The sequence below is a fragment of the Oncorhynchus keta genome, chromosome 8, assembly GCF_023373465.1.
Source record: "Oncorhynchus keta strain PuntledgeMale-10-30-2019 chromosome 8, Oket_V2, whole genome shotgun sequence".
NCBI classification, from domain to species: Eukaryota; Metazoa; Chordata; class Actinopteri; order Salmoniformes; family Salmonidae; genus Oncorhynchus; species Oncorhynchus keta.
The window spans coordinates 14,098,654-14,117,046 of record NC_068428.1 but is presented as its reverse complement, the minus strand read 5'-3'; the positions used below and the strand labels follow the sequence as shown (position 1 = coordinate 14,117,046).

The 18,393-nt window shown below is 40.5% G+C and overlaps 2 protein-coding genes across 3 annotated transcripts; both read left to right on the top strand.

The window, feature by feature from the left end:
- Positions 1 to 7,893: 7,893 nt before the first annotated feature.
- LOC127931342 (trace amine-associated receptor 1-like) lies at positions 7,894 to 17,260 on the top strand. 2 transcript variants are annotated; one of them, XM_052523506.1, is made up of 2 exons: positions 7,894 to 7,933; positions 15,804 to 17,260. In XM_052523506.1, exon 2 carries the CDS (start codon positions 15,822 to 15,824, stop codon positions 16,857 to 16,859), a length of 1,038 nt encoding a protein of 345 aa, XP_052379466.1. In that variant the 5' UTR covers positions 7,894 to 7,933; positions 15,804 to 15,821; the 3' UTR covers positions 16,860 to 17,260. The 2 variants fall into 2 exon arrangements, with proteins under 2 accessions (XP_052379466.1, XP_052379465.1); XM_052523505.1 differs by lacking the exon at positions 7,894 to 7,933 and adding an exon at positions 15,471 to 15,509.
- Positions 8,240 to 10,039, top strand: LOC118387184 (trace amine-associated receptor 1-like). Its single transcript, XM_052523507.1, has one exon. It carries the CDS (start codon positions 8,245 to 8,247, stop codon positions 9,274 to 9,276), a length of 1,032 nt encoding a protein of 343 aa, XP_052379467.1. The 5' UTR covers positions 8,240 to 8,244; the 3' UTR covers positions 9,277 to 10,039.
- Positions 17,261 to 18,393: the final 1,133 nt, after the last annotated feature.

The following is an 18,393-nucleotide window of genomic DNA, read 5'->3' as shown; positions in this document are numbered from 1 at the left end:
CAGTTTTAGATTGTTTGTGTCTGAACATTAAAAGACGTTTGTCATGGTTCATTTTATTACTTCCAGAAGTCAGTATCTCAAACAATGTCAATGCATTTGTCAGACAGCTACTGTAGGGAATACATAAGCAGCATGGCAAGACATTATTGTAGTTAGTGTACAAACAGATAGAGTTACAGACCATTACATCACAGGACCTGTAAAGCAGGGGTTTGTAGGAGGTCCTGATTAAGGTGCTGCAGACTCACGGATGTACAACTCACATCACACTCCAAAACACTCCATAAAGGCACACAGTCTGTAGATGTCCAATTGCTCAATTGTTATTTCTATTAAGGAGACAGTATACCCATTGATTGTTGAAGAATTGAGGGCTTGATTCAATCCGTAGTGCTGAAGAGCTGCAGTACGGTGCGCTAGAAATGTAAAGACAATGTTCCTGCGGTGCAGACCTTCAGTGTTATGGATTGAATTGCTCCCGAAATTGATTGCCATTTCAGATTTAAGGATAAACAGTGAGCTTTGTAACAATACAGGGTTATTACAACTGGGCCCATGACTGATGAATAACTTTTGTCAACTGAATCATGTGGACTCATCAGACACAGTGAACAATATACAGTAGGAGTCTCCATTGACTAATCATCTGATTTCATTGGCTGTGGAGCAGCCAGAATATTAAACAGCTCAACATTTACGTTGTGACCACTTTGACCAAGGGATGTCATTTAATGGTATCCCATATCTGTTTGTGCTAGACTACCTAATGCTAAAGCAGACCACTGTATTCCATGAAAATACAACACCTAGCATTGGGGTGAGTAGCTACTGGAAGTGTAGTGGAATCCAATGAATTGGTTTAGCATTAGCTAGCCTAGGATGCTGCCGAAAAAGGCATTTTAATTAAACACTAGCAGTATTTCAATCTTGTACATTTACCACATCGGACAATGGGATAATTAGGAGTACAGCGACACCTTCCATCCCTAGATTGAGGTATGTTTTCAAACTACACCGGGGTGCTAATCTCATTCACAGACACTTATGCCAAATGAGTAAATAGTATGGTGGATCAACACCTCAAACTTGGCCTTATTTAGCCAATACAGAAATACTGGGAGTAACTCCAGGCGCATAGGCATTGTCTTAATCATCTTAATCTACCAACCAATCATCTCTCCACAACACCTTCTCCCTAACCCTCCTCTGTATGCAAGCACACCACAAGCACAGAGCCATGCCTCGCAGTCGCGTGATTCGCTAAAATAGAATGATGACAAATACTTCACTCAGTAAGGTCACTTCCATAAAATTCTATGGTCACTCCCACTAAGACCAACTTTGAATCGTACCAGGTTTACATAAACTGTGCACAATAGCCTTGGGATGAGGTTACCAGGGTGCAAACATAACGGCATAACAGGGTTAGCTGGGTTACTTTCTAAATCTAATCCTATAGTTACCTGTACACAATTGTAATCAGTAGCGTAACTTTTGTATTACCCTCAGTAACGCAATCTGATTACTTTCAGTTACTTTCAGATTACTTTCCCCTCAAGAGGCATTAGAAGAAATGCATTTGGTGTGTTATCATAGTGGTGTCTGACTTGTGGTCACTCACTTAGGTGGAACAAACTTAAACTTGTGCTTTTCTCAATGCTGAATTGAATGTAATTGATAAAAACCTAAATGTGTCATAATTTATTGATTCACAAACATCCTTTCTGAATTTCGATTCTGAATGAAAGTTGAAAATACATTTACAGGCATTTGAAAATGTATTTTTTGGTCATTGATTTTATGCAATTCTCAATGAAGTAAGCATTATATCACAATTACTTTTAAATCCATTTAAAATAGGACAGAGTAGCTAAACTGAAAGATTTCAACATATAATATTTATTATTGCTCCAATCTGTCAGGTGCACTTATGGTAGCATTTTCAAAAGCTTCAAAAGTATTCCAACCTACAGAATAAACCAACAGACAACTTCAACAACACTGAACAAAAATATTAAAGCAACATGTACTTTTCTGGTCCCATGTTTCATGAACTGAAATAAAAGATCCCATCTTATGTTCCATGCACACAAAACACTTATGTTGCTAAAATTTTGCAAACAAACTTGTTTATCCTGTTAGTCCATCCACCTAAGGGGAAATGCTCACTATCTTGGCAGAAAGGTGTGGCATATTAAGAGGCTGATTAAATAGCATGATCATTACACAGGTGCACCTTGGGCTGGGGACAAAAAAGGCCACTCTAAAATGTGCAGTTTTGTCACACAACAAAGTGCCACAGATGTCTCAAGTTTTGAGCGAATGTGCAATTGGAAAGCTGGCTGCAGGAATGTTCACCAGAGCTGTTGCCAGAGAAATGAATGTACATTTTTCCTCCATAAGCCGCCTCCAACATCATTTTAGAGAATTTGGCAGTACATCCAACCAGCCTCGCAACAGCAGGCCACGTGTAACCACGCCAGCCCAGGACCTCCACATCCAGCTTCTTCACCTGCAGGATTGTCTGAGACCAGCCACTCGGACAGCTGGTGAAACTCTGGGTATGCACGACCAAAGAACTTCTGCCAAACTGTCAGAAACCGGCTCAGGGAAGCTCATCTGCATGCTCATCGTCCTCACCGAGGGTTTTGACCTGACTGCAGTTCAGTGTCTTAACCGACTTCAGTGGGCAAATGCTCACCTTCGATGGCCAATGGCACGCTGAAGAAGTGTGCTCTTCACGGATTAATCCCAGTTTCAACTGTACCGAGCTGATGGCAAAGGAATCGATGGCAGCTAATAGGCATATGTGTCACGAACCTCGCTGAAGAGGGTGCCTCTTCCTGTTCGGACGGGGCTCGGTGGTCGTCGTCACCGGCCTATTAGCTGCCATCGATTCCTTTTCCGTTTGTGTTGGTTAGTGGTTAATTGGGTACACCTGTTTTGTATTAGGGTTTGTTTGTAGGGTATTTAAGGGCACTAGGCCCGCTGGGTATTTTGTGCGGGCTTGTTTTTTGTTACTCTGTGTTTTATGGTGTGATTTGTTTTCTTATCTTTATTCTCTGGTCTATTTTGTCCTGTTGTTTTGGACTGGCAACCTGTATACGCCCTGTGCGTTGGCGTGATCATTTTTCGGTTGCACCGGTGTAATAAATTTGATAAACGACAGAACCCTGCCCTCTGCGCCTGATTCCATCCACCACTCTTAGTTTTTCGTAACAGTATGGTTCGTGTGGGTGAGTGGTTGTCAACGTTGTGAACAGCTGCATTTTATTGATGGAAATTTTAATGCACAGAGATACCGTGACAAGATCCTGAGGCCCATTGTCATTCCATTCACCTCATGTTTCAGCATGATAATCACAGCCCCATGTCGCAAGGATCTGTACATAATTCCTGGAAACTGAAAATGTCCCAGTTCTTCAATGTCCTGCATACTGACCAGACATGTCACCCAATGAGCATGTTTGGGATACTCTGAATTGACGTGTACAACAACATGTTCCAGTTCCCGCCAATATCCAGCAACTTCACACAGCCATTGAAGAGGAGTGGGACAACATTCCACAGGCCACAATCAACAGCCCGATCAACTCTATGCGAAGGAGATGTGTCACGCTGCATGAGGCGGTCACATCAGATACTGACTCTTTTTCCATACCTTTTTTTTAAGGTACCTGTGACCGATGCATATCTGTAGTCCCAGACATGTGAAATTCATAGATTAGGCCTATTGAATTTATTGAAATTGACTGGTTTCCTTATATGAGCTGAAACTCTTTAAAATTGTCATCTTTGAAATTGTTGCGTTTATATATTTGTTTAGTGCACAATAACCTTCTCAATAACAGTTAAAGAAATATTTATTTCTTGCTATGAATGTGATATGTTGTTGTTTATCTACCTTTGTTGAATGCACTGACAGTAAGTCACTCTGGATAACAGCGTCTGCGGAATGACAAAAAATCTAAATGTAAAAACAAACACATGCTAAGCACGCTGGGTATTATTCTAATGAGTACCGCCCCCAAACAAGTACTAATTTGGTCGGGCCGGAGGAGAGAAAATCTGAACGAATCATAGGCGTCTGGGCTATGTTTCACAACTTTGAACAGCGCAGTACATTTTTGCAAATTTATTACAAATAAAAAAGGTAAATATCACATTTACATAAGTATTCAGTCCCCTGAGCTGGGGGATGTGGAGGGCATGGCCTCCTCCCAGCCAGGACAGCTCGGTGTGGGTCACCCTCCTGCTACACAGCCTTGGCTGGTTCTGTCCAGGCCCCCTTCAGCCCCTCTCCTCTCTTTGTGTTGTACGTCCTCCTCACCGCATCTCCTCACTCCACTCTCAGCAGGTCCTGGGTCTTCTGGGGAATTTCCACAGCGGTCAGCAATTCCCCCAGGCTCTGTGGGTTCTGCATGATCACCGTCTTCTTCATCTCGTATAGCAGGGCCCGAAGGTATTGATCCAGGATGAGCTTGTCAATCATCGGGAGGGATGGTACGTCAGTCAGTAGCCAGCCCTTAGTCAGGCGCACCAGGTCGCTCATCTGAGCAAGGGGGAAAAGGGTGGGGTCAAAGGCCCAGTCGTGGACCAGTTGTGCACGGTGTGTGAGGCTGAATTGGGCCTTTCTGAATTGGGCCCCAACCGCTCAGAATCTCCCATTTGAGTCCCCCATAATTCGCGGCCTGGTCAGCGTTCAAATCAAATTAGGCCTTCTGGGCCTTCCCAGATAAATTGGGTGCCAACAGGCTGGCCCACTTGGGCCATCCTTTCCTCTGTGCCATCCTCTCGAAGGTGCACAAATCTTCCTTCCTGAACTGAACCAGGAACTGATTCGGGCCAGACTCCCGAGCCCTCCCAACCTTCAACTGGGCTACCTCCGCTAACAGTCTGCGGTTTTGTTGGTGCTGCTCCTCCAGCACTTGCTCCTGGAGAGCATGTTGCTTCTGCTGGTTTAGGATGAACTGAGCCACCAGCTCCTCCATGGTAATCTCCGAACGCTCGACCCCACGGCACCCAACCGTGGGGTGTTGGGTTGAGCCTGCAGAGTTTAAAACAGAGACAGGGAGGTTTTAGTCAACAAAAACAACTTTACTAGGACATAGAATAAACATAAAGAAAATCACATAGGTTTGGCTCAGTCCTTCTCCGCTTCTGCTCTGTGTATGTCTCTCCCAGTTCTCTCGCGCGGTGTGCCACAGTGCTCCTTTTATATTTCCTCCACTTGGAGCTATCCGTGTCAGGGTGCCCAGCTCACGTACTCCCAGCAGAGGGAGCCAATGTCGCATCACGTACCTCCCTCTATTACCATCCCCTGGGGTAGACCTCCTCGGGTAGACCTGCTGGGATATACCCCCCTTAGCCCTGACTGGTAGGGAGGCATGCTCAGGGCTAGGTTTGCATCCATCCTGGAGAGGGCATCCGCATTGCCGTGCTAGGCCCCCGACCTGTGGATGACAGAGAGAGAGAGAATCGTTGTAAGGCCAGGAACCAGCGGGTAACACAGTCATTTGTGTCCTTACCTCTTGCCATCCACACAAGGGCATGGTCAGTGATCAGGGCGAACTTCCGAGGAGGTAATACTTGAGGGTGTCCAGTACCCACTGCACGGCGAGGCACTCCTCAACAATTGAGTACTTCTTCTACATCCGGAGGAGCTTCCTACTGACAAACATGATTGGGTGCTCCTCGCCTTCCTGCTCTTGGGACAAAACGGACCCTACCCCTGTGTCAGATGCGTCTGTCTGGACCAGGAGAATTTTTGAGAAGTCCGGGGTGACGAGTACCGGGTGCGAACATAGAGCATCCTTCAGGGCCTGAGATGCCGCCTCTGTGTGCTCCGTCCATCGCACCGTCTGGGGTAGTGATGCTTTCGTTAAGTCTGCGAGGGGAGAAGCTATTGCAGCAACGTTAGGTACAAACTGACTGTAGTATCCTGCTAACCCCAGGAATGACTTCACCTGCCTCTTGGTTCGGGGGACCGGCCATTTTTTCTTCTTCTTGGGGCTTCACATTTCCCCTCCTGAATGAGGTCAGTAAGTTCGATGCCTACCCCATGCCCCGGGCGGACGAACTGATCGACCGCTTGGGGATGGCGAGGTTCTACCATGTTCACAGAGGAACTCTGGAGCTTTGTCAGAGTGACCATTGAGATCTTGGTCACCTCCCTGACCAAGGCCCTTCTCCCCCGATTGCTCAGTTTGGCCGGGTGGCCAGCTCTAGTCTGGTTGCTCCAAACTTCTTTAATTTAGGAATGATGGAGGCCACTGTGTTCTTGGGGAACTTCAATGCTGGATAATTTTTTTGGTTCCCTTCCCCAGATCTGTGCCTCGACACAATCCTGTCTCTGAGCACTACGGACAATTCCTTCGACCTCATGGCTTGGTTTTTGCTCTGACATGCACTGTCAACTGTGGGACTTTATATAGACTGTTGTGTGGCTTTCCAAATAATGCCCAGTCAATTGAATTGACCACAGATGGGCTCCAATCAAGTTGTAGAAACAAGGGTGATCAATGGAAACAGGATGCTCTTGAGCTCAATTTCGAGTCTCATAACAAAGGGTCTGAATGCTTATGTAAATAGGTTTTCAGAATTTTAGAAAAAAATGAAAAAACGTGTCTTCGCTTTGTCATTATGGGGTATTTTGTGTAGATGGATAATTGTTTCAGAATAAGGCTGTAACTTAACAAATTGTGGAACAAGTCAAGTGGTCTGGATACTTTCTGAAGGCACTGTGCACATCAACATACACATCAATATCAATACACTAAAAGCAAAATACAATTATAGAAAATAAACACATTCTTCAGCAAAAATGTCCTCAATCAGCCTTTCACTATCGGCACCAATTCATTCAAATTTAGAGGACCTATGATCGGTTTAGATTTGGTCTGATTTGTACCGGACCAAAATCTGAACCAATCATAGACGTCTATGTTTGGGCCAAATAGTATTGCTGATATGTAAAGGTGATTGAGCCGACATATGCAGCGTTTACCGTGAGTGCAGTCTCCGCTAAAGTGGAAACACGGCCTTTAAGTATGCAAAGGCAGCAGCTACACTTACTGGAATCCAAACTGGAACAAAACATCAGAACAAAACAATAGGCCGGTCGTTTAGGTCAGTTGTATGCTGCTTTGCAATCTATTAAAAGCAAGGGTCGCATTAGATAGGGGAAGTATGTTTTACTGATGCATTTGTCAATTCACATGCACAAAACATGAACAGAAGCATTCACTGTGCAAGTTGATACATGTAGGCCCTTCATATATCTTATGCGCAGTACTTCGTTCAATTTATCGAATCAGTTCATGTTTTCTTGCTAAAACCACAAACATTTCTCTCAAAACACAGGGATGTCGATTTGCACGGGACTAGTATTATCAGAGGACCTTGGAGTTTCTCCCCCCAAAAAACAGTAGGTTATTCTGTCTGGAATGTTTACTACCATGTAAAAACTTCTAGCATTGCAGATTCAGACGGGACTAAAATTACAGATGTGGTGATAAGTGCTTGTGTACATAATTACATTACCCGACCTCCCCCAGTAAACTGAATAGAAGCATTTAAGAAATATATTTTGCATATTCTACTGCTCTCTATATTTGACTTTATTTTTGTGTAACAATGTTTGACTTAAAATTCTGAATTTGAGTCCATTATAAAATGGCATGATACTTGTCAAGGTTTTACAATTATCCACAATGGTGTTGAGGGGAGTGATGACAACCATATGACATCATCAGTTTGAGTGCCCTGTAGAGTTGAATGTAGAAATGTCTGATTGGTCAAAAGGATATTGTAATCACCATTATGTTAATAGACTATAGGTACAAAAGCATGAGATTCAAGTTCAGATTTTTGTATCACATTGTGACCAGAGAAAAGGGATTCACATGTGATGCATCATCTGCATGGCTGAGAGGTAAGCTATGATGAAGCACCATGAAAACAAATCATATTTGCTGAATTGGAAACATTTACATTGAATGTCACACCTTTTGAAATGGAAAAAGCATGTCCCTTTGGGTGTTTGTGAAAATATTTCCAATGAATAAGCAACAGTAATTTAATAGATTTTACTAAGTGACAGTATACTGTGGTGAAGAATACAGCATTTCATTTTTTTGTATTAAACCATGCATAATGTAATTTCCAAAATGTAATTGCTTAAAATGTATATTACTAACTAATGTGATCATCATTTTATTACATTTTTTTCAGATTCTTTAAAAAATGACAATGGAACCAGGAATCAGTCTCAGCAAGGCTGATATTGTTGAGAATATATTTCTATGTTTTGAATCGGTGAATGGGTCTTGCATAAGATCAATCTTTCCTCCAACAATACGAGTATTACTTTATCTCTTACTTGGCTCAATGTCTGTTCTCACAGTGTGTGGCAACCTTCTTGTAATCATCCCCATCATTCACTTCAAACAGCTCCACACCCCAACCAACTACCTCATCCTCTCTCTGGCTGTGTCAGACCTCCTCTTGGGGGTTTTAGTGATGCCTCCCAGCATGGTACATTCACTGGAAAGCTGCTGGTATTTTGGAGATTTATTCTGTAAAATCTACACCAGCACTGATGTCATGTTGTGCACTGCATCCATTCTTAACTTGTGTTTTATTTCTATTGATCGGTATTATGCAGTGTGTCGCCCTCTCCTTTATAGAACTAAAATAACTGTTCATGTAGTTCTGATTATGATGCTGGTCATCTGGACGGTTTCTGCCGTAGTAGGGTTTTGTATGATATTTCTGGGGATCAATATTTGGGGCATGGAGGATTTTTACTATAATAATGTTGCCTGTGAGGGAGAATGTATTTTGTTTCAAAACAAAGTGTCGAGTACTGTGTCTTCGGTGATCTCATTCTACATCCCAGGAGTAGGGATGCTTAGCATCTACCTAAAGATTTTCCTTATAGCACAGAGACAGGCACGCTCAATTCAGGGTACAACCAATCAGAACTCAGTAGGCAAATCACAGAGGAAGGCCACCAAAACACTTGCTGTCATTATGGGGGTATTTCTATCATTCTGGACACCCTTTTTTGTCGTCAACTGCATTGATCCTTTTATTAGTTACTCTACACCACCCGTTTTGTTTGTAACATTTGTATGGATTGGCTATTTGAATTCAGCTATTAATCCCATGGTGTATGCATTCTTCTACAGTTGGTTCAGGAAGGCGTTTAGAATGATCATTTCTGGTCAAATATTTCAACCTGACTCTTCAATAATGCAATTGTTTTCAGAATAAATATGGCCAAATCTAATACTGACAAAGAAGTGTGACACATATGTGCCTTGCTCTCAGTCCTTTATTCAACAATATCAGACACAGGTGTGTAGGTTTAAAAAAGTACAATCCAGTTGAATTTAGCTCTATACTCCAACATTTCAGATCAAATATTTCATATGAAGTGACAGTTCAGATTGTCACATTTTATTTTAGGGTATTTTTTTTTACATATCTGTTTTACTGTTTAGAAATTAATGCACTTTAGGTATCTACAGAGTACGTTCTTAATTTGATCACACTTTTTTGCTGAGAATGTTCCTGCATAGAAGGAAATGCAAAATTGTAGTGTATTTGAGTTTTAAAAAGGCTTCTAAAGTTTCTAATTTCCACTTAGATTTTTTGTTATGGCAAATAAAATATCAGCCCATACAAAAGTGTCCATTTATTATAATCCACATTTCTTGTTGCTGCTGAATCTTTTTCCTGCTGTAGCAAAATATCCTACATCTGTGGTCCCTTGAATTTGAAGGTGTCATAAGTATTAGGTCAAATTTATTTATAGTCTGTTACATTTTGTCAAAAATGTAGTATTTGGTCCCATATTCGTAGCACACAATGACTGCATCAAGCTTGTGGCTCTACAAACTTGTCTGATGCTTTTGCAGTTTGTTTTGGTCGTGTTTCAGATAATGGTGTGTAATAAAAAGCGTGAGCTGGCGCACACCCAGAGAAAATTATTTAGTGTAGACGTGCTGACTAATGGTGAATAAACTAGAAAAACAAAGAGAGTCGTACACTCAATATGTATAAATTCCCAGTAATTGAATGGGTCAAAATTGAAATGTGTTGCCCAATAGAAACGAATGGTAAATAATGTTGTGTGTCATTTTGGAGTCACTTTTATCGTAAATAAGAATAGAATAGTTTCTGAACAGTGCCGTTTCTAGGAATAAGAGACAAGCCGTCGGTTAGGGGCCCCCCTTAGGTAAGGTAGTCTACCCAGCTATCTAAACATTGAAGTAATCATGGCAAAATGACTGACCGGTCACGCAATCCAGATCTCTAGGGCAGGCGTTATCAACGCGGTCCCGTTAATTTTTCATTTTTAAAGGAATATTAAAAAACAACAGATTGGAATAATAATATTTAGAGGGTATAGTACAATACAAGGTAATAATATGAATCTACAATGCACGTTCTTAACCCTGGGCAACATGGGCCTTGGAGATTTACAAGGTTTAGTAGTATCCACAGTACTCCACCAATTATCCATGTTTCAACTAAAATCTTCTTGTATTATTTTTGTACAAAAATACACTAATTTAAAGCTACAATATGTAACTTTTTGAGGCGACCCTACGAAATTCACATAGAAATGTGATTTATAGATCTGTCTTTCACATTGAAAGCAAGTCTACGAAGCAGTACATCTGTTCTGTGCACGCTACTTCGCTGCTTCCCTTTAAGTTTTGTTTTTGCTTCTTTTCCTTTTGGTTTTGTACACCAGCTTCAAACAGCTGAAAATACAATATTTTTGGTTATGGAAAATATATTTCACTGCTTGTTTTGCCCCATAAACTGAAATTAGGTGAACTATTAGAATTTTGGCAACCAGGAAATGCGTAGGGGCCCAAAAAAGCTAGAAATAGTCCTGTTTCTGAACACTTCTACATTAATGTGGTTGTTATCATGATTACAGATAATAATGAATGAATCGTGAATAACGATGAGAGAGAAAGTCACAGATTCTCAAAGATCATAACCCCAAAACACACTTACCTCTCACAATTACCAATAAAAAAGGGGAGGATAGCATGTTTTGGGGGGTTATGATCTTAGTTACTCTAATGTTCTCACTCATCGTTATACAAAATTCATTCCTGATATTCATCATTCAGTTCATATTGGGGCAAAACACAATCAAACAACCAAAACAAACTGCAAATGCAGCCAACAAGTTTCTAGAGCCACAAGCTTGAAGTATCAAATCAAATCAAATTGTATTTGTCACATACACATGGTTAGCAGATGTTAATGCGAGTGTAGCGAAATGCTTGTGCTTCTAGTTCCGACAATGCAGTAATAACCAACAAGAAATCTAGCTAACAATTTCAAAACTACTACCTTATAGACACAAGTGTAAGGGGATAAAGAATATGTACATAAAGATATATGAATGGGTGACGGTACAGAGCGGCATAGGCAAGATACAGTAGATGGTATTGAGTGCAGTATATACATATGAGATGAGTATGTAAACAAAGTGGCAAAGTTAAAGTGGCTAGTGATACATGTATTACATAAAGATGCAGTAGATGATAGAGTACAGTATATACATATACATATGAGATGAATAATGTAGGGTATGTAAACATTTTATTAGGTAGCATTGTTTAAAGTGGCTAGTGATATATTTTACATCATTTCCCATCAATTCCCATTATTAAAGTGGCTGGAGTTGAGTCAGTGTGTTGGCAGCAGCCACTCAATGTTAGTGGTGGCTGTTTAACAGTCTGATGGCCTTGAGATAGAAGCTGTTTTTCAGTCTCTCGGTCCCAGCTTTGATGCACCTGTACTGACCTCGCCTTCTGGATGATAGCGGGGTAAACAGGCAGTGGCTCGGGTGGTTGATGTCCTTGATGATCTTTATGGCCTTCCTGTGACATCGGGTGGTGTAGGTGTCCTGGAGGGCAGGTAGTTTGCCCCCGGTGATGCATTGTGCAGACCTCACTACCCTCTGGAGAGCCTTACAGTTGTGGGCGGAGCAGTTGCCGTACCAGGCGGTGATACAGCCCGACAGGATGGTCTCGATTGTGCATCTGTAGAAGTTTGTGAGTGCTTTTGGTGACAAGCCGAATTTCTTCAGCCTCCTGAGGTTGAAGAGGCCCTGCTGCGCCTTCTTCACGATGCTGTCTGTGTGGGTGGACCAATTCAGTTTGGAGGAACTTAAAACTTACTACCCTCTCCACTACTGTTCCATCAATGTGGATAGGGGGGTGTTCCCTCTGCTGTTTCCTGAAGTCCACAATCATCTCCTTAGTTTTGTTGACGTTGAGTGTGAGGTTATTTTCCTGACACCACACTCCGAGGGCCCTCACCTCCTCCCTGTAGGCCGTCTCGTCGTCGTGATTGCATGCTAGGAATATGGGACCAAAATATGGGACCAAAATGGTAAAACAGATGTGTATAAAAAAATACCCTCAAATAAATGGTGACATTCTGTCACGAATATTACCGAAGGTGACTCCCCTTCTTGTTCGGGTGGCGCTCGGCGGTCGTCGTCGCCGGTCTACTAGCTATCGCCGATCCGTTGTTCTGTGTTCCTTTAGTTCTGTCTAATTGGTTGCACCTGTTTCTTGTTTGGTTGTTAGGGTAGGGTTATATATAGTTTGTTCAGCCCGCTTCTGTTTCGTGCGGGCTTGTTCGTCTGTTTTGTTGTTTGAGTGTATTTTTGTTTGCATTTGGGTTTCACGCTGTCCGTTTACATTTCTGTTCATTTGTTTTCCTACTTTTGTTCATGTTATGTTTCCGGGACATTAAAGCGTGTTTTTCCTCAATCCTTTGGTTTCTGCGCCTGACTCCACACCACATCACTCATTTATATTAACACATTCTGTACTGTAACCTCAGATGAAACAATGTATCTTAATTCCAAAATGATGTAGTATAGAGCGAAATGTTTTTTTTTAAATGTAGCTTCACTGTCCAAATAAATACAGACAGACAAACCATCTTCTTCAGTTGAGCGCCTGTCAGTTTTGCAGAGAAAAAGATTAACAAGATGGATAACTCATTCCAGGTGATTCAGTACTGATACGTTTTCATTTGTTCACATTCATTTGTATTCAAGAGCACAAAAATAACATGTGCAGAACACACGATATATAACTCTGCAGTATGTTCATAAGAGCGTGATGAGGTTCACATACCAATATAAAGGCCTGTATACTGTCCCACCTACAGTAGATATACAAAAGCAAAACCTCGGAGTTATACAAGATCCTTTCAGAATTCTTGTTTTAGTTGAGCCGTTCTCAATAGTGCTGTAAGGAGACATTTGAATCCCTCTCAAACGGCCTTTGAATATACTCCAAGGAGCCTTGATTTCCTACAACACAGTTTTTCTGGTCTCACTAATTGCAAAGGAATACTTGTGCTGATTCTTCATCAAATGAACATTCAGAGCTCTGCTTTGCTGGTGTTCTGATAATGGTGAACTCATCACCCACCAACATGTCAATCTCGACTTGTCTGAATTTGATCTTCTTCACCCGGATCGTCCCTGCCCAGTGAGCACCCTACATCTGGATGAAGAGGAACATCAAAATAGTCATCTACTGGGCCCTGTTTGTCGGCAGCATGTTCTCTCTGTTATATCTTGATGTAGATTTAACATCATTAGTTGACCATCTTGACAATATCTCATGAAATACTAACGGCACTTATACATCAACAAATGGCACTGCTGCTGGCTCACCAAATGGACTGTATTACACAAAGGAGGCATGTCATTATTTGAGAAGTATCTACTTCTTCTCTGGTGTCTGTGTTGTGGAGGCAGAGGCACAGAAACTCACATTAATACCTTAGTCAGAGAACACTGTGAAACTAAGAATTGATGCTATAACAAGCAATCATTATTGGAAAGGTGGCATCCTATGACAGTGCCAAGTTGAAAGTCACTGAGTTTTTCAATAAGGCCATTCTACTGCCAATGTTTGTCTATGTAGATTGCATGGCGGTGTGCTCAATTTAATACACCTGTCAGCAACGTGTGTTGTTGAAATAGCCGAATCCACTAATTTGAAGGGGTGTCCACATACTTTTGTATACAGTGGAAGTCGGAAGTTTACATACACCTTAGCCAAATACATTTAAACTCAGTTTTTTACAATTCCTAACATTTAATCGTGGTAAAAACTCCCTGTCTTTGGTCAGTTAGGATCACCACTTCATTTTAAGAATGTGAAATGTAGGAATAATAGTAGAGAGAATTACTTATTTCTGCTTTTATTTATTTCTGTAACGTTCGTCGTCTTCCTCTGATGAGGAGAAAGAGAGATCGGACCAATTTGCAGCGTGGTAAGTGTCCATTTTAATAAGACAAACTGAACACTACAAAAATACAAAATAACAAAGTGAAACCAACGAAACGGTCCCATGTGGTAACAAACACTAACACAGAAAATAATCACCCACAACTCAAAAGTGAAACCAGGCTACCTAAATATGGTTCTCAATCAGGGTCAACGATAAACAGCTGCCTCTAATTGAGAACCATACCAGGCCAAACACAGAAACACCTAAACCTATAGGGGAGGGTCTGGGTGGGTGTCTGTCCGCGGTGGCGGCTCTGGGGCTAGGCGACAACAGGGCAACAATGATAACTTGAGTTTGGCTCCCACGTTTCGAAACAATCTTTGGTATAGTGTCGCCATAATATCTGATTTGAGGAAGTGTGATCATTATCGTTAGCATATTTTATTTTTGCATTAAATAGGGGAAATGTGTTTTATTGATGCATTTGTCAATATTCAATTCACATGCACAAAACATGAACAGAAGCATTCACTGTGCAAGTTGATACATGTAGGCCCTTCATATATCTTATGCGCAGTACTTCGTTCAATTTATCGAATCAGTTCATGTTTTCTTGCTAAAACCACAAACATTTCTCTCAAAACACGGGATGTCGATTTGCACGGGACTAGTATTATCAGAGGACCTTGAGTCCCCCCAAAAAAAAAACCAGTAGGTTATTCTGTCTGGAATGTTTACTCTCTTGCCATGTAAAAACATCTAGCATGGCAGATTCAGACGGGACTAAAATGACAGATGTGGTGATAAGTGCTTGTACACATAATTACATTACCCGACCTCCCCCAGTAAACTAAGAAACATATTTTGCATATTCTACTGCTCTCTATATTTGACTTTCTTTTTGTGTAAAAATGTTTGACTTCAAAATCTGAATTTGAGTCCATTATAAAATGGCATGATATACTTGTCAAGGTTTTACAATTATCCATAATGGTGTTGAGGGGAGTGATGACAACCATATGACATCATCAGTTTGAGTGCCCTGTAGAGTTGAATGTAGAAATGTCTGATTGGTCAAAAGGATATTGTAATCACCATTATGTTAATAGACTATAGGTACAAAAGCATGAGATTCAAGTTCAGATTTTTGTATCACATTGTGACCAGAGAAAATGGATTCACATGTGATGCATCATCTGCATGGCTGAGAGGTAAGCTATGATGAAACACCATGAAAACAAATCATATTTGCTGAATTGGAAACATTTACATTGAATGTCACACCTTTTGAAATGGAAAAAGCATGTCCCTTTGGGTGTTTGTGAAAATATTTCCAATGAATAAGCAACAGTAATTTAATAGATTTTACTAAGTGACAGTATACTGTGGTGAAGAATACAGCATTTTTTTGTATTAAACCATGCATAATGTAATTTCCAAAATGTAATTGTTAAAAATGTATATTACTAACTAATGTGACAATCATTTTATTACATTTTTTTCAGATTCTTTCAAACACGACCATGGAACGAGGAATCAGTCTCAGCAAGGCTGATATTGTTGAGAATATATTTCTATGTTTTGAATCGTTGAATGGGTCTTGCAAAAGATCAATCTTTCCTCCAACAATACGAGTATTATTTTATCTCTTACTTGGCTCAATGTCTGTTCTCACAGTGTGTGGCAACCTTCTTGTAATCATCCCCATCATTCACTTCAAACAGCTCCACACCCCAACCAACTACCTCATTCTCTCTCTGGCTGTGTCAGACTTGCTCTTGGGGGTTTTAGTGATGCCTCCCAGCATGGTATATTCACTGGAAAGCTGCTGGTATTTTGGAGATTTATTCTGTAAAATCTACACCAGCACTGATGTCATGTTGTGCACTGCATCCATTCTTAACTTGTGTTTTATTTCTATTGATCGGTATTATGCAGTGTGTCGCCCTCTCCTTTATAGAACTAAAATAACTGTTCATGTTGTTCTGATTATGATGCTGGTCATCTGGACTGGTTCTGCTATAGTAGTGTTTGGTATGATATTTTTGGAGCTCAGTACTTGGGGCATGGAGGATTTTTACTATAATAACTATAACTATAATGTTGCCTGTGAGGGAGAATGTATTTTCTTTCAAAACAAAGCATCGAGTACTGCATCTTTGATTCTCTCATTCTACATCCCAGGAGTAGGGATGCTTAGCATCTACCTAAAGATTTTCCTTATAGCACAGAGACAGGCACGCTCAATTCAGGGTACAACCAATCAGAACTCAGTAGGCAAATCACAGAGGAAGGCCACCAAAACACTTGCTATCATTATGGGGGTATTTCTATCATTCTGGACACCCTTTTTTGTCATCAACTGCATTGATCCTTTTATAAGTTACTCTACCCCACCCGTTTTGTTTGTAACATTTGTATGGATTGGCTATTTGAATTCAACAATTAATCCCATGGTGTATGCATTCTTCTACAGTTGGTTCAGGAGGGCGTTTAGAATGATCATTTCTGGTCAAATATTTCAACCTGACTCTTCAATAATGCAATTGTTTTCAGAATAAATATGGCCAAATCTAATACTGACAAAGAAGTGTGACACATATGTGCCTTGCTCTCAGTCCTTTATACAACAATATCAGACACAGGTGTGTAGGTTTAAAAAAGTACAATCCAGTTGAATTTAGCTCTATACTCCAACATTTCAGATCAAATATTTCATATGAAGTGACAGTTCAGATTGTCACATTTTATTTTAGGGTATTTTTTTTTACATATCTGTTTTACTGTTTAGAAATTAATGCACTTTATGTATCTACAGAGTACGTTCTTAATTTGATCACACTTTTTTGCTGAGAATGTTCCTGCATAGAAGGAAATGCAAAATTGTAGTGTATTTGAGTTTTAAAAAGGCTTCTAAAGTTTCTAATTTCCACTTAGATGTTTTGTTATGGCAAATAAAATATCAGCCCATACAAAAGTGTCCATTTATTATAATCCACATTTCTTGTTGCTGCTGAATCTTTTTCCTGCTGTAGCAAAATATCCTACATATGTGGTACCTTGAATTTGAAGGTGTCATAAGTATTAGGTCAAATTTATTTATAGTCTGTTACATTTTGTCAAAAATGTAGTATTTGGTCCCATATTCGTAGCACACAATGACTGCATCAAGCTTGTGGCTCTACAAACTTGTCTGATGCTTTTGCAGTTTGTTTTGGTCGTGTTTCAGATAATGGTGTGTAATAAAAAGCGTGAGCTGGCGCACACCCAGAGAAAATTATTTAGTGTAGACGTGCTGACTAATGGTGAATAAACTAGAAAAACAAAGAGAGTCGTACACTCAATATGTATAAATTCCCAGTAATTGAATGGGTCAAAATTGAAATGTGTTGCCCAATAGAAACGAATGGTAAATAATGTTGTGTGTCATTTTGGAGTCACTTTTATCGTAAATAAGAATAGAATAGTTTCTGAACAGTGCCGTTTCTAGGAATAAGAGACAAGCCGTCGGTTAGGGGCCCCCTTAGGTAAGGTAGTCTACCCAGCTATCTAAACATTGAAGTAATCATGGCAAAATGACTGACCGGTCACGCAATCCAGATCTCTAGGGCAGGCGTTATCAACGCGGTCCCGTTAATTTTTCATTTTTAAAGGAATATTAAAAAACAACAGATTGGAATAATAATATTTAGAGGGTATAGTACAATACAATGTAATAATATGAATCTACAATGCACGTTCTTAACCCTGGGCAACATGGGCCTTGGAGGTTTACAAGGTTTAGTAGTATCCACAGTACGCCACCAATTATCCATGTTTCAACTAAAATCTTCTTGTATTATTTTTGTACAAAAATACACTAATTTAAAGCTACAATATGTAACTTTTTGAGGCGACCCTACGAAATTCACATAGAAATGTGATTTATAGATCTGTCTTTCACATTGAAAGCAAGTCTACGAAGCAGTACATCTGTTCTGTGCACGCTACTTCGCTGCTTCCCTTTAAGTTTTGTTTTTGCTTCTTTTCCTTTTGGTTTTGTACACCAGCTTCAAACAGCTGAAAATACAATATTTTTGGTTATGGAAAATATAT

What these genes read in the sequence shown, in the direction of transcription:
- LOC127931342 (XM_052523506.1), top strand. Translation starts at nt 15,822, where the DNA reads ATGGAACGAGGAATCAGTCTCAGCAAGGCTGATATTGTTGAGAATATA.
- LOC118387184 (XM_052523507.1), top strand. Translation starts at nt 8,245, where the DNA reads ATGACAATGGAACCAGGAATCAGTCTCAGCAAGGCTGATATTGTTGAG.